The sequence below is a fragment of the Eptesicus fuscus genome, chromosome 1 (genome assembly GCF_027574615.1).
Source record: "Eptesicus fuscus isolate TK198812 chromosome 1, DD_ASM_mEF_20220401, whole genome shotgun sequence".
Taxonomy (NCBI): domain Eukaryota; kingdom Metazoa; phylum Chordata; class Mammalia; order Chiroptera; family Vespertilionidae; genus Eptesicus; species Eptesicus fuscus.
This window is the reverse complement of record NC_072473.1, coordinates 10,499,277-10,513,963: the sequence shown is the minus strand read 5'-3', so window position 1 is coordinate 10,513,963 and position 14,687 is coordinate 10,499,277. Positions and strand designations below refer to the sequence as shown.

At 39.9% G+C, this 14,687-nt stretch overlaps 1 protein-coding gene across 1 annotated transcript in view; it reads left to right on the top strand.

Moving 5' to 3' along the window:
* The window catches only part of ADGRG2 (adhesion G protein-coupled receptor G2), a 117,671-nt gene that overhangs the window by 41,138 nt on the left and 61,846 nt on the right, over positions 1-14,687 (top strand). The window contains exon 3 of the mRNA XM_054720648.1: positions 3,334-3,449. Within this exon, the coding sequence (XP_054576623.1) occupies positions 3,335-3,449 (115 nt within the window). The 5' untranslated portion in view covers position 3,334. The remainder of the gene's footprint in view (positions 1-3,333; positions 3,450-14,687) is intronic.

Here is a 14,687-nt window from a genome sequence, read left to right as displayed (position 1 = left end):
TAAAATGTCTTAAATGTATAATGAGTAAGAGTTTAAAAAGCCACAGATTTTTCTCTTTGATCAAAGATCCTATATTACTTCAAATACCATAAAACTTCTCTGATTATGAAGTATATATTCAGCTTTAAGGAAACATATTTCAGGCTTAACAACTGAAAGCAATCTTTTCAATGGTGCCTGGTCTTTACTAAGCTCTTTCTTTTAATATACCTTTATTGATTTCAAAGAGGAAGGGAGAGGAAGAGGGAGATAGAAACATCAATGATGAAAGAGAATCATTGATTTGCTGCCTCCTGTACGCCCCACACTGGGGATTGAGCCCACAACCTGGGCATGTGCCCTGACTGGGAATCAAACTGTGACCTCCTGGTTCATAGGTCGATGCTCAACCACTGAGCCATGCCAGCTGGGCTGTACTATGCTCTTCATGATCCTTATTCTCTTTTCAGGATGATGGCTGGAATCACCCTTCATTCTGGCATTTCCTGCTCTCATTTGAGAGTACAAGCTCTCTTCAATGAAAGACATGGTTTATTTTGATCAGAGGCCCAAGCTCTAGCCCATAATAACTAGTCACTGTGTACCATGACTAATTTAACTGACAATATTTTATATGCCATTTAGGTCCTACCCTAGGAGATGGCAAAACTTAAGAACGTGTTTGCAGCCATGGCCAGTGTAGCTCAGTTCATTGGAGTGTCAGCCCATATACTGAAAAGTTGTGGATTTGATTCCCTGTCAGAGCACATACCTAGATTGTGGGTTTGATCCCTGGTCGGGGCAAATAGAGAAGGCAATGATCAATGTTCTCTCTCACATCGATGTTTCTCTCTCCCATTTCTCTCTCTCTCTCTCTCTCTCTCTCTCTCTCTCTCTCTCTCTAATGAAACAAAATCTCAGGGGAACTGAGTTCAGAAATAAGATATAAATTAATATTTTTAATTTTTAAATGAAGCTTTTTATGATATACATATAAGTGTACAATTCAGTGAATTTCAGGGACTGAACACATCCATGTAACAGAAACCCCCTTGTGCCCACTCCTAATTATTACACCCCCTCCTTCTTCCAAGGATAACTACTCTTCCAACTTCCTACTCCATCGATTAGTTTTGTTTGCTTTTGTTCCTCATATGAATGGAATCATGTACAATGTGCATTCTTTTATGTCTAAGATTCATCAATATTGTGTGTAGCTGTAGCAGACACATTTTCCTCCAGAGAGACATTGCTACATTTTTGCACAATTATATTAGCATTCTCTTTTGAGTGACTCATTTGGGAGGATCAATAATATGCCATTATGAACAGAGAGAGGATAAAAGTGCTGAAGAGGAACAACAAACCACAGGCAGTTTACAATATATTAATGTAGTATATTATTAATATACTAGAGGCCTGGTGCATGAAATTCTTGTACAGGTAGGGTCCCTTGGCCTGGCCCGCAATCAGGGCCAATGAGGGCCTTCCTTTGTTCTGCACCGCCCCCTGGTGGTCAGCACATGTCACAGCGAGCGATTGAACTCTCAGTCTCCTGGTCAAACTCTCAAGGGGACAATCTGCATATTGGGCTTTTATATATAGAGATTAATATGTAACAATTTATTGATTGAAAACATGTAAGCCCTCTTTGGAAGAAGGATTTACCTCCTGGTCTGAGACCAGGAAAGTATCACCACCCTGGTACTGGTGATGGCTATAAATTATAGGATTCTTAAAAATTGCCCACTTTTCTTTGAGACTAAGAATTTGTGATTTATCCCAATCTTTATATGCCCTCAACCCTATAACCCCTGCACTCTCTGACCCTGTACATACTAGGTGCAAAATAAATATGATTTGACTGAATGAGTGAAGAGTACAACTAGTATTTATAGTGCCTTCACTATATGCAAAGATCTCTTGTTTACTCAATACAAGAACACTATCAGGTAGGTTTGTGCTCTTATTACAATTTGTTAAATGGGGAATCTTGGCCATTGTACATAACCTGTCCAATGTCACTCAGACATTGAGTGGCCAGGACCTGTGAACTCCTCTCTTTAGTCTTCACTGCTGCACACACACACTCTATCTTAATTTGGTAGAAGGCAGAGTTGGCAGGGTTCATAGGTGCTCTGTGGCCTGGAGCTCTACCAGCTGAGAACACACAGCCTGGACTGTCCCAGCCACTTCCCCTGTGGTCACATAGAGGAAGCCTTCTCATTGGGCTGTCATTGCCTCCTGCTGTGAAAGGAACAGACACAGACTTAGCACTTGCAATTCTAATTCCGTGTGCCTAGCTCCCCTAAGCCTCTGTCCTACCTCCACCACATGTATCTTGTCTAGTTAACTCCTATTCAGACCTCATATCTCATCTGGTGAATGTTGGCCTTCAATAAATATCTGTTGAATGAATGAATAAATGACTGGTAAATGAGGTTTTTAGATTCAGTTCTGATGTAAACTTTGCTTTTTTAAAAAATGTTGACTGTCCTCTTGACTACTAAGAATGAAAGCGATAATAATGAACTAATATGTAATTAAGAGGAAATGCAATGTACCCATCCTTTTATAATCTAAGACATAAACAGGAGTAGATTATTTGTAAGATTCTGTGATCCCTTCTAATTCTTAGCATAGTTTTTAACTAGATTTTATTTGGTAATAATTATACAGGGTGTCCCCAAAAAATGTATACACACTTTACCAGCTTATATCTCAATTTTGAAAATGAAATGTATTTTAATAAACACTGCCTTTATAATAATTTAAAGTGTGTGTGTACAGCCCAGCCAGCATGGCTCAATGATTGAGCATCAACCTGTGAACCAGGAGGTCATGGTTAAATTACCCATTAGGGCATGTGCCCTGGTTGCAGGCTCGATTTCCAGTGTGGGGCATGCAGGAGGCAACTAATCAGTGATTCTCTCTCATCATTGATGTTTCTCTCTCCCTCTCTCTCTCCATTCCTCTCTGCAACCAATAAAATATATTTTTAAAAATAAAGTGTGTGTATACATTTTTGGGGACACCTTATATATGCAGTATTTTGGTTTTTAACTTCTTCTTGATATTTTGCATGTGTTGATGATTTCCATAAATCCACATGGTCAATCTTGCTTGTCATTTTTTAACATAATATAACATCCCATTGGGTGGTCCTCCCATAATAAACATAGGTTTTGCTTTTTTGTAGCCAGTGGCCACCTGGCATTGCCAATGATTTATAACTATAGTTATTTAAAGGAAGCAGGACTGCAGTTTGCCTGGTTGAAGACGTGACCTTTTGGTATTGCTTTGTTGTGATTATGGCAAGATGTGATGATATATTTTCCCCTTATTTTATTCCAGGATGTTTTTCTCTGGCGGGCAGTGTGGCCATGTTGGCAGACCTGAAGAACTTTTACTGATATTCAAGATATTCCTTGTCATTCATCTTCATGTTATTTTGGCTACATCCCTGGAAGGTAAGGTACTTGTTTTCTTTCATTGGTGTGTAAGCATGTGTGTGTTTATTTAAGAATTTCTTACTGTGGTAAAATAAACATAACATAAAACTTACCATTTTAAACATTTTAAAGTATACAAATCACTGGCATTAAATATATTTGCAATTTTGTGCACACATCACCACTGCTCATTTCCAAAACATTTTCATCATTTCAAATTGAAACTCTATACCCATTAAACAATAACTTCCCATTCTCCCTTCCCCCAGTCTCTGATAACCTCTATTCTTTCTGTTGCTATGAATTTGCCATATCAGTGGAATCATACAATATTTATTCTTTTGTGTCTGACTTATTTTACTTAGTATAATGTTTCTGATGTTCATCCATATTGTAGCATGTATCAAAATTTCATTCTTTTTAAAGGCTGAATAATACTCTACATTTTGTTTACCCATTCATTTTTGATGGACATTTGGATTATTTCCACCTTTGGCTATTGTAAATAATACCTTGAACATTGGTGTACAAGTATCTGTTTGAGTCCCTGCTTTCAATTCTTTTGGATGGAGATATATATATATTAGTGGAATTTCTGGGTTATTTGGTAGTTCTATGTTTTACTTTTTGAGGATCTACCAAACTGTTTTGGACAGTGGCTGTACCATTTTACATTCCTACCATCAAGGCACAAGGATTCCAGTTTCTCTATATCTTCACCATCACTTGTTATTTTCTGTTGTTTTGATAATGGGTGTGAAATGGTATATCATTGTGGTTTTGACTTGCATTTCCTTAATTATTAGTGATGTTGATCACCTTTCATATGCTTATTACCCATTTGTTTATCTCTTTTGGAGAAATTTCTTCAAATCTTTGGCCCATTTTTTAATTGGGTTGTTGGGGATTTTTTGTTGTTGAGTTTTAGGAGTTCTGTATATATTCTGGATATTAATCCTTTATCAGATTTATGATTTATAAGTGTTTTTTCCTATTCTGTGGGTTGTCTTTTCACTCTCTTAATAGTGTCCTCTGATGCACAAAAGTTTTTAATTTTGATGAAGCCCAGTTTATATATTTTTATTTTGTTGCCTGTGCTTTTGCTGTCATATCTAAGAAATCATAGCCAAGTCCAATGTCATGATTTCCTGCTTTGTTTTCTTCTAAGAGTTTTATAGTTTTAGCTCTTTTTTAATTGATTTTTTATTAAGTATTACATATGTGTCCATATCCCCCATTGCCCCCCACCCCACTCCTGTACATGCCCTCACCCCCCTGCTGTCTCTGTCCATTAGTTATGCTTATATGCATGCATACAAGTCTTTTGGTTGATCTCTTCCCCTAACCCCCACCCTCCCCTACCTTCCGTCTGAGGTTTGAGTATCTGATCGATGCTTCTCTGTCTCTGAATCTGTTTATGTTGTTCATTATAATCCGCAAATGAGTGAGACCATGTGATATTTATCTTTCTCTGACTGACTTATTTCACTTAGCATAGTTTTAGCTCTTATGTTTAGACACTTTAATCTACTTTGAGTTCATTTTGTGTATATGGTATAACATAAGGGTCCAACTTCATTCTCTAGCACGTGTATATCCAGTTTTCCCAGCACCATTTGTTGAAAAGACTGTCTTTTCCCCATCGAATTATATGGGCACCTTTGTAAAATAACAAATGGCCACATATGTGAGGGTTTGTTTCTGGTATTTAATTGTGTTTTTTTTAAAGTATCTATTTGAAGACACTTCTGCATGGAAATTTAAGAGAGGTAGAGAACCAGCCAAATGAAGCAGCATATATTTCAGAAAACAGGATCTTTATATTATGAAACAAGGAGAAAAGGCATCCGAGGAAGGCAGTAAAAAGGCTAGAAATCCTGGGGCTGCAGTATCTATGGGTACAACTGCCAAAATAATACAGTGCGATGCAAATGTAAAAAACACTCCCTAGGAATGTTATTTAAAAAGGCATTATTAATGACAGAGAAATACCTTTCTTATTCAAAAAAGTAGCAGGACCAAGAAGTCTTCATTGGCTAAAGCAAATATTTACTATCTCCAACTAAACAATAGCATAAATAAAACATACACACAACACACATACATGCACATAAAATCTATGGAGAACTTTCCAACAGGGTAAAGTAGTCCTTCAAAAAGTAGACACTGGGGCATGTTGTCAAGAAGCCACAATAGTTTATTTAAAAAATGATAAGAGCTAAACTTGCACTGACTGCTTACAGTGTGCCAGGTCCCTATGTGCTTTACATGCATTCACTTTCTTAAGCTTCTCAACCAATTCTATGAAAGGGAGATTCTAGTCTTAGCCGCATTTCTTAGATCAAGAAACTGAGGCTCAGAGAGATAAGTAACTTGCTCAAAGAAGTGTCTAAGCAAGGATTTGTCCCTACCTCTGAATTTTGTGCTCAAAATCACAAAACCAGGGAATGTGCATGAGAATCACCTTGAGAGCTTGTTAAAACACAGATCTCTGGGTCCTTTCCCAAAATGTAGTAGGGCTGGGGTGGACCTGAGAATAGACATTTCTAACAAGCTCCCAGGCAATGTTGGTTCAACTGGCAGAAGTAGAGAGAGCAAACTCCTCCAGATATCCATCATGGGATACAAATTCTGGTGTGGCCATGTGACATTCATGTCAACTATGCTCACATATATCATCTCGCTGTGGGATTGGCAGAGCAAAAATCAAATATCCCTACTTTACGGATGAGTAAATGTCCCCAGGGCATCATTGGTTAAGAAGTGGTGGAGCCAGACTAGATACTAGATCGTTGGTCTCACGTTTCAGTGCTTTTTCCACCACAGGGGTAGATGAGGAATGAAAGTGGAACAGCAGGGGAAAACCACCAAAATGAAAGCTGCTTGGTAGAAATAAGTCTTTTTGGAAAAGTATATTCAAAAATGGTGAAACAGGGCAGGTAAACCAGAAAGTGCATAGCTCTGAAACAAACCTGAGTAGGGAAAACCTAAGTGGATGCTTAAGGCTGCTGAATGTTTTTTTTTCTCTTTCTTTCTTTCTTTCTTTCTTTCTTTCTTTCTTTCTTTCTTTCTTTCTTTCTTTCTTTCTTTCTTTCTTTCTTTCTTTCTTTCTCTCTCTCTCTCTCTCTCTCTCTCTCTCTCTCTCTCTCTCTCTCTCTCCCTCTCTTTCTATTTTTTTTTTGAGAGAAAGGGAGAGGGGGTGAGAGACCAATATAAGAGAGGAACATCAATCAGTCGCCTCCCGTAGGCACCCCACAACCTGGGCATGTGCCCTGACTGGGAATTGAACCTGCAACCTTTTGGTGTATGGGACTATGTTCCAAGCATGTGAGCCACCAGCCAGGGCTGAATTTCTTGCTCTGATTGTCATATGAATTGATTTCTGAAAGCAGTGGTTCCCAAAGTGTGGCCCCAGACAAGCAGTATCAGCATCACCTCGGAGTTTTTAAAAGTGCTGATTGTCAGGCTCATTCTAGACCTGCTGAATTGGAAACTCTGGTGGTGGCTCCCAGCAGTCTGTGTTTTAATCAGCCTTCCAGGTGATGCTGATGAATGCCCAAAGTGAAGAATTGGTTAAAATATTACTGCTGACAGTATGATATAGTAGAAAGGTGGTGAGCTTTAGGGTTAGAGCCTTCCCCATGCCACCTGCTATTTGCATAATTTTGATTTGCCACTAGACCACCAGAACCTCTATTTCTTCTTCTTCAAAATTGGGGCTACCATGAGCTCCCCAATGGGTTCTTGTAAGACTCTCTATGCTTAAAAAAAGAAAGCCCCATGAAGACAAACATTTTTCTCCCACTCCTCTCCAGCTTTATTGTCATATAATTAGCATATAACATTGTATATGTAATGGTTTTTCTGAATTATGTGTTTAGGGATCTAGAAAGGGCTAAATAGAAGTTTATTATTGTCTTTCAGAACTCCTACTAAGAGTTCATTATTTAATAATCACCTTGATATCACCATGTCCCAGCCACTCTTCTGAGCCCTTATAAAAGGCTAACTCATTTAAAGCTCACTCAATAACCCTTTGAAGTAGGCACTATTATTAGCTCCATTTTATAGATGAGGAAACTGAGGCACAGAGAAGGTAAGCAAGTTGCCCTAGATTAATCATTTCAGTTGCAGAGCTGCAATTCAAACTCAGGCCATATGACCCAATCTTTATGTATTTAAGTATTGCACTATCTTAACCTCTCTGCTATACTAGACTCAGTAGCTTGGTGGTAATGCACCTATCCTATATAATAAAGAGGTAATATGCAAATTGACCATCACTCCAACACACAAGATAGCCACCCCCATGTGGACACAAGATGGCCACCACAAGATGGCCTGCAGGGGAAGGCAGTTGAAAGGGACTAGGCCTGAAAGGGAGGGCAGTTGGTGGGGGGGACCAGGCCTGCAGGGAAGGGCAGTTGGGGGGGACCAGGCCTGCAGGGGAGGACAGTTAGGAGCAACCAGGCTGGCAGGGGAGGGCAGTTAGGGGCGACCAGGCTGGCAAAGGAGGGAAGTTAGGGGTGACCGGGCCAGCAGGGGAGGGCAGTTGGGGGCAACCAGTTAGGGGTGACTGGGCTGGCAGGGGAGGGCAGTTGGGGGCAACCAGGCCTGCAGAGGAGGACAGTTAGGGGTGATCAGGCCAGCAGGGGAGGGCAGTTAGGGGCAATCGGGCTGGCAGGGGAGCAATTAGGTGTTGATCAGGCTGGCAGGGGAGTCATTAGGGCGTGATCAGGCTGGCAGGCAGAAGCAGTTAGGGGCAATCAGGCAGGCAGGCAGGCAAGCGATTGGGAGCCAGCAGTCCTGGATTGTGAGAGGGATGTCCCTCAAGGGGTCCCAGATTGGAGAGGGTGCAGGCTGCGCTGAGGAACACACACACACACACACACACACACACACACACACACATACACACACACGTGCATGAATTTCATGCACTGGGCCTCTAGTAGATTAATAATAATGGGGGAATCCATAATTATGAGAATCACTGAATGCTAGATTGGATCATCCAGATGGCTCACAGACACCATCTCCCTGAGCAGCTTCGAACTGAGGCAGGTTCTCTTCAGTTCAGAATGGCTTAGGTCTGGTCTTTGATGAATATCCCTGTCCATATCGCCTGGCCCACCCCAGAGGTCACCTACAGACAGAACCTGTATATGCTGATGGCTGCCATGTCTCTCTGACTGAGAATGATCTTTGCCCATGGGACCATGTTTAACCTATACATAGAAAAAGCCGGAAGTACCAGGGAGTTAACACCCCACAACAGTGAGAGATGGGAGTTGGTATTTACATATGCTAGCTTCCCATAGTAGTAACCTGCTCATTAATATGCCCATTATTCACTTTACTTCCTTTCTCATATCACTTCCCTACTTCCTCCCTCTGAAGGGTCATCCCCATTTGTAAACACACCCATTTTCCAAGGTCCAGCCAAATATTACTACCTCTATAAAACCTGCCCTGACCTCTTCAGAAGAATTAAATCTCTCTCCCCAGTGCTCCTTTCCCCCCATACATATCTTTTTATACTTGTCACTTTGTATCATGCCATTATGTACTTCCTTGGCATCATGACTCTTTGCAGTGCATTGTTAGTGTCAGGTGAGAAGGGAGAATGGAGGTTTGATGAGGTGGGTGGGAAACTAATGGGAGGAAAATGAATGAGCACTAAGGGCCTGCTCAAGGCCAGGCCCTTTTAGGTACTTTATGTACATAATCTCATTTAATCTTCATAAAAACTCTTCCTAAAAACCAAGTATTTTTAGTCTCAGTGTGCAGATGAAGAAACTGAGCATTAAAGAGATGAGGTGATTTGCCCAGAGTCACGCAGCTTAGAGGATACCCAATTGGAATCTGTAGCCTGTACTCTTTATACTATACCAGGCTGCTCAGTAAGTGTCTGAAGACTGAATGAACATGTCACTAAGGCATGAGGAGAAGATGAAGAGGGAGCCTGGGGTATGTCATTCCGCTGGAGAGCAGTCATTCCCCCTGGCTCTGGGGAATCTGGACTGCAAACACAGTAGCTTTACACTGGAAGCCTGAGAGATGATTCAGTAGCTCTTGACAGCAAGGAGAGATGCGTCTGACCCTCTCTTGTTAGGCCACTGGCCAATAGAGAGAATCCTTAGAATTTAGTACTTTCAGTTGTGTGATTTAGTGTTGTTTAAAGGAGTCATTCTTGATTTACCAGAAGCCCAAATGGGCAGGTAGCTATACTTACATCTAGCCTCTAGCTCTTCCAGACCATGCCAACTCCTTTCTTTCTTTATTTCTTCCTTTCTTTATTTCTTCCTTTCTTCCTTTCTTCCTTTCTTCCTTTCTTTCCTTCCTTCCTTCCTTCCTTCCTTCCTTCCTTCCTTCCTTCCTTCCTTCCTTCCTTCCTTCCTTCCTTTCTTTCTTTCTTTCTTTCTTTCTTTCTTTCTTTCTTTCTTTCTTTCTTTCTTTCTTTCTTTCTTTCTTTCTTTCTTTCTTTCTTTCGAAGTCTTTGAAGGAGGTCTTCTTTTAGGTACAACTATTTTCCAGAGGGTGAGATGACATAATAGTGGAAGATAGTTATAATTTCATTCTTGCAGAATTGTCTTCCCCATTTGGAAACAATTACAAATTTGAGCCAATTTGGTGATCTCATAAGCTATAATCCCCAACATACTCTTTCTCTGGGCTGGACCTAGATCTTTCTGTGCTGCAGGAATTTCCAGTAATAGATTCCTCTATAATTCCCTGTTCTTCAAGGCCTCACTGTCTTGTTTCCTCTTACCCTCTCATGCTTTGTCCATCTGTCTTGGTTTTTCCTCATGCAGCACATGTTAGAGCTGTAGGAGGTAGAGTAAATGATCCTAAAAGGCAGGACACCTATCTTTTAAAAAATTATTTTCCAATTACAGTTGAAATATAGTATTAAATTAATTTCAGGTATACAACAGTGATTAGACAGTTATATACCTTAGAAAGTGATGTCCCTGATATTTCTAGTACCCACCTAGTTATTACAATATTACTGACTATATACCCTATGCTGTACTTTATATCCCCCTATTTTTTATAACTGGCATTTTGTACTTCTTAATTCCTTTCACTTTTTTCTACCCATCTCCTCAACACCCCTCCCATTTGGCAGCAGGGCACCTGTCTTGTTTGACTTTGTCCTCCAATACTAAACCTAGTGCTGGTCCCTTTCTCTCTCAATTCTGTATCAATAAAGATGAGGTTATAAATACCATGGCATTGATCTGATCCTCAGCCAATCTTGCAACCCCCAAAATCTCACTCCCCGCACATAGGCATGAGGCCACTTCTGTTGCGCCCTGATCCTTTCACTGGCAGGTAGAAGTGGTGACAAGGAATAATAGATGCTCTAGATAGGTTGAGGTGGTACTGAAGCAGAGAAAATTGTGTCCCACTTTCTACTTAAAACTGGTGAGAACTCCTCACAGGATCCTGTATATCAGCACAGGGCAATGATAGAGATGAGAAATGGTGGCACGGTGTATTTAGGTAGAGAGAAGGCTGGACATGGTATTCTCTCTAAGTCTTTCTCATATCTTGTATGGTAGGGTAGGGACTCTAAATTGTCCTCATGTCCCTAGTGGCTAGGTTTATTGAGAGCCAGAGACAGGAACAGAACTGCAAAGATGATGGTGTGGACAACTTAGACCAAGGGCCACATGGAGGATGTGACAGATAGTACTGAAAGTTTACACCTGGGTCAATTAAAGAGGAACCCCAGGCCATGGTAGGATTCCGAGAAACTAGACCATGGTGCCCACTGGACACAGCCTTTGGCAGTTGATGCCAGTTGGATACCCTGGAACCCTGCAGCGTGAGGGAGATCTCTGGAGAGGACATTGAGTACCTAAAGTAATCTATTAGAATAAGTTGATGTTCCAAGAGAACACAACTGTTGAAATGTACCTTGATGTGGGTACATCTTTAAGGAAATACATTGCTCTTGGCAAGAAGTCTTGTGTTATAAGATCACAGTGCTATAAAAAACCATCAAGATAAATTGAGGATGCTTTTGCAATGATGTCTATGGTAATTATGCTAGTTTTCACTATCAGTATTCTATATGACCTTTATCCTTTCCTCTTCTTTCCTTTCAGGAACTCACACAGCATAAAGTAAAAGTCATTCTCTTGTTACTATAGCATTTGATATAGGATGGAATTTTGTAAATTCTAAGAAGAGAGAAATTAGGAATATAAAATGGACAGTAGTCTTGCTTTAGTGAATAAATTAGAATTGCTTATAATTATCTGATTAACTGAATAAACAAGAACTGAACACAGGGCTGTGTTGCGTTTCAACTATATAGGCTTTTTTTGCCTTGTTCCTACTAGAAAATATGATTTATTATTACAGTGAATTGAATTCACATTAAGTCTAACAAATTCTGGGTTTTGGTGTATAGGCATGGGGAGATGAGTTTGAATTATTGAAGAATTTTCAGTTATAGGATTTTTTCAAAGTAGAATTTTAACACTTTCAAGTGGGTTGTACAATATTACCAGGATAAAAACTCTATTTGAGGCCATGAGCTTTGTTTTATTCCCTGCTATAAGCCCAGTGTCTGGCATATAGTAGGCCTTCAAAAATTGGAATAAATAAATAAATTTTGGGCAAATCTCTTCACATTTCTGAGCTTGTTTCCTTACTTGTAGACTAGCTTGGTATCTAGTCTTTTCCCCACTTATGGCCTATTTTGTAATTCTTTTCTTCTAGTGAACTCCAAGTCTTATAAGATACTAACTTTCAAGTGATTTAAGTAAAAATTTTCCCATTTATATGTTGAGCAAAGACATATATAACTGTATCCAGTGTGTATAATCAGCAGCAGAAAAACAGTACAGGCGTAACTTCAAACAAAGCAAACATCACACTCTAAATTTTTCATGCTGTCTATTGTGGGTAAATAAACAATTTTTGAAATAATGAAATGTAATATAAGGGACTACCTTTGCCAGTTTTCTAGATTTACAGTATTGTACCAGGTCATCTTCAAGCCTCTTTGAAATGGATTTATATGAACTTAGTTTCCTGATATGTAATGTGAAGAGATGGAACTCCATGGTCTTTATAAGAGTCCTTCCTATGGTCCTAAGCTATTGAAACTTAAATTAGATAAACACAGTTTTACAATGGACTAGAGGCCTGGTGCATGAATTCATGCACAGGTGGGGTCCCTCAGCCTGGCCGGCAATCGGGGCTGTCTCACCCAGTCCCGATTGGGGCCAATGGGGGCCGGCCAGACGGGAAGGGATTGTGGAAGGGCTCCAGGGCATGTCCAGCCCCATCTCGTCCAGTCCCCATCGGCCGGACTCCAGCAGCAAAGTAACCTACCTGTCGGAGCATCCACCCTCTTGTGGTCAGTGTATGTCACAGCAACTGGTCGAGCAGTTGACCAATCGGTCGACAGGTCAGTCGGACACTTAGCATATTAGGCTTTTATATATATAGATACCCTCACTAACCAAGCATTAGTGAATAGATAAGAATGTTTTATAGCCAGAATGAAAATCATATGCATGCAAATCTTGGAAAGTAACAATCTTTTTTACTTGATGCAAAACAGTTTATTACATAAATGTAAACTTTATCCAGGGACACAAAATCATATAGTCTGAATTAATAATCATTGTAACTTATTGTTGGAACTGTGATAAAATACTTTATAAATGTAATGTAATTATGTTAAAAGTAATCAACCCCATTTTACAGATGAAGAAATATAAGTAGAGAAATGTTAGAAACTTACTCAATACAGAGCTAGGATTTAAACCCAACTTGGTCTCTCTCAAGAACTCAGTCTCTTAATCACATTTAAAGCTTGGTTAAGGAGGTATACTCACTCATCCATTGGAAATAAATGGACATGCACATTTTATTCATATAAAAAAGATTACCAAGTCAAGAATTAGATGTTATTTAAAGTGAGAAATCCCAGGTCAGACTTTCAAGGCTCATGACAAGCTAAAGACATATAAGAAGACATTAGAACAGGAGTCACAAACATTACAAAGGCCTAAGGGCCTGCTAAGGATCTTCTACCCAGAAGTGCTACAGCAAAGATTAGTCTTCAAAATAGAGGCAACTCAGAAATACTACATTTCTAACTAAGTAGGATGCAGCATAACTATCCATAATCCCAGCCTTCTGTAGCACCTTTTACTAGTATGTATCTATTTATAAAACTGGTTCATCATGTGGAAATCCTACTCTTGAGGTTCATGACAAAACCATAATATGGACATCTGCTGGGAACAAAGCCTGGGAGATGAGTCACAAAAAAGGGGGGATTTATATTTACTCTCAAAGTGGCAAAATACTTCTCTGATTCACATTGATTACCTGACTTTTGACCTTGTCAATGTCATGACAAAGAACAAGAGAGAAAACAGTAGGTGGGAAGAGTGATTTTAGCATTAATTTTGTTCCATTATTAGTTTAATGGGTATTAATTACTCCACAGCATTCAAATTAAATCTGATATGGAAGCTCACCAAACTTTTTTTTCTTCAGCACATGTAAAGACTACATTTCTCAGCCTTCTTTGCAATCAGTGGCCATGTGACTGAGTTCTGGCCAATGGATGTGGGCAGAAGCAATGTTTGCCACTTCCAGGTCTAGCCATTAAATATCTCCCACCTAATTCCCCTCACTGTTTGCCTGTTGCATGTTGCTCTCCAGAGCAAATTTGGAATCTTCATGTTGAAGGTGGCAGGTTCTCTGTCAATCTGGGTCCCTGAATGACTGTATGGAGCAGATACCCCTCTCTCTGCCCCACTCTTTCTTCCACTCTAGGCTACTGATTGCACTTTACACATGGAAAATAAACTTCTACTTTTTTAAGCCCCTGAGATTTCAGGTTTATTTATTGCAGCAACTTGCCTTATCTTAATTAATAAATTTGAGTGTGACCCTTTTTCACCAGGGTTGTTGGTACATCTCATTGTGCTGTTGGAAGTGGTTCGGGGGGTGAGATAGGCATCTCTTCTTTTTGAGATCACATAGGACACCAGGTCTATACAATCTAAGAAAAAGTCCATTATGGTCACTGCTGAGCTGCTCATTATCCAATCAGAAGAGAGTCATTTGAGAGCAGGAGCCTCCACCAGAGCCACCTACTCCCTTTGTGTCAACCTAGGCCACTGGGACCTTCACAGTATGGCATGTAACTCTGACTGTAACAAGGTCATTGTGCTTCAGTTTCTTTATTATAAAGTAGCAGTACCCCTCTCATAG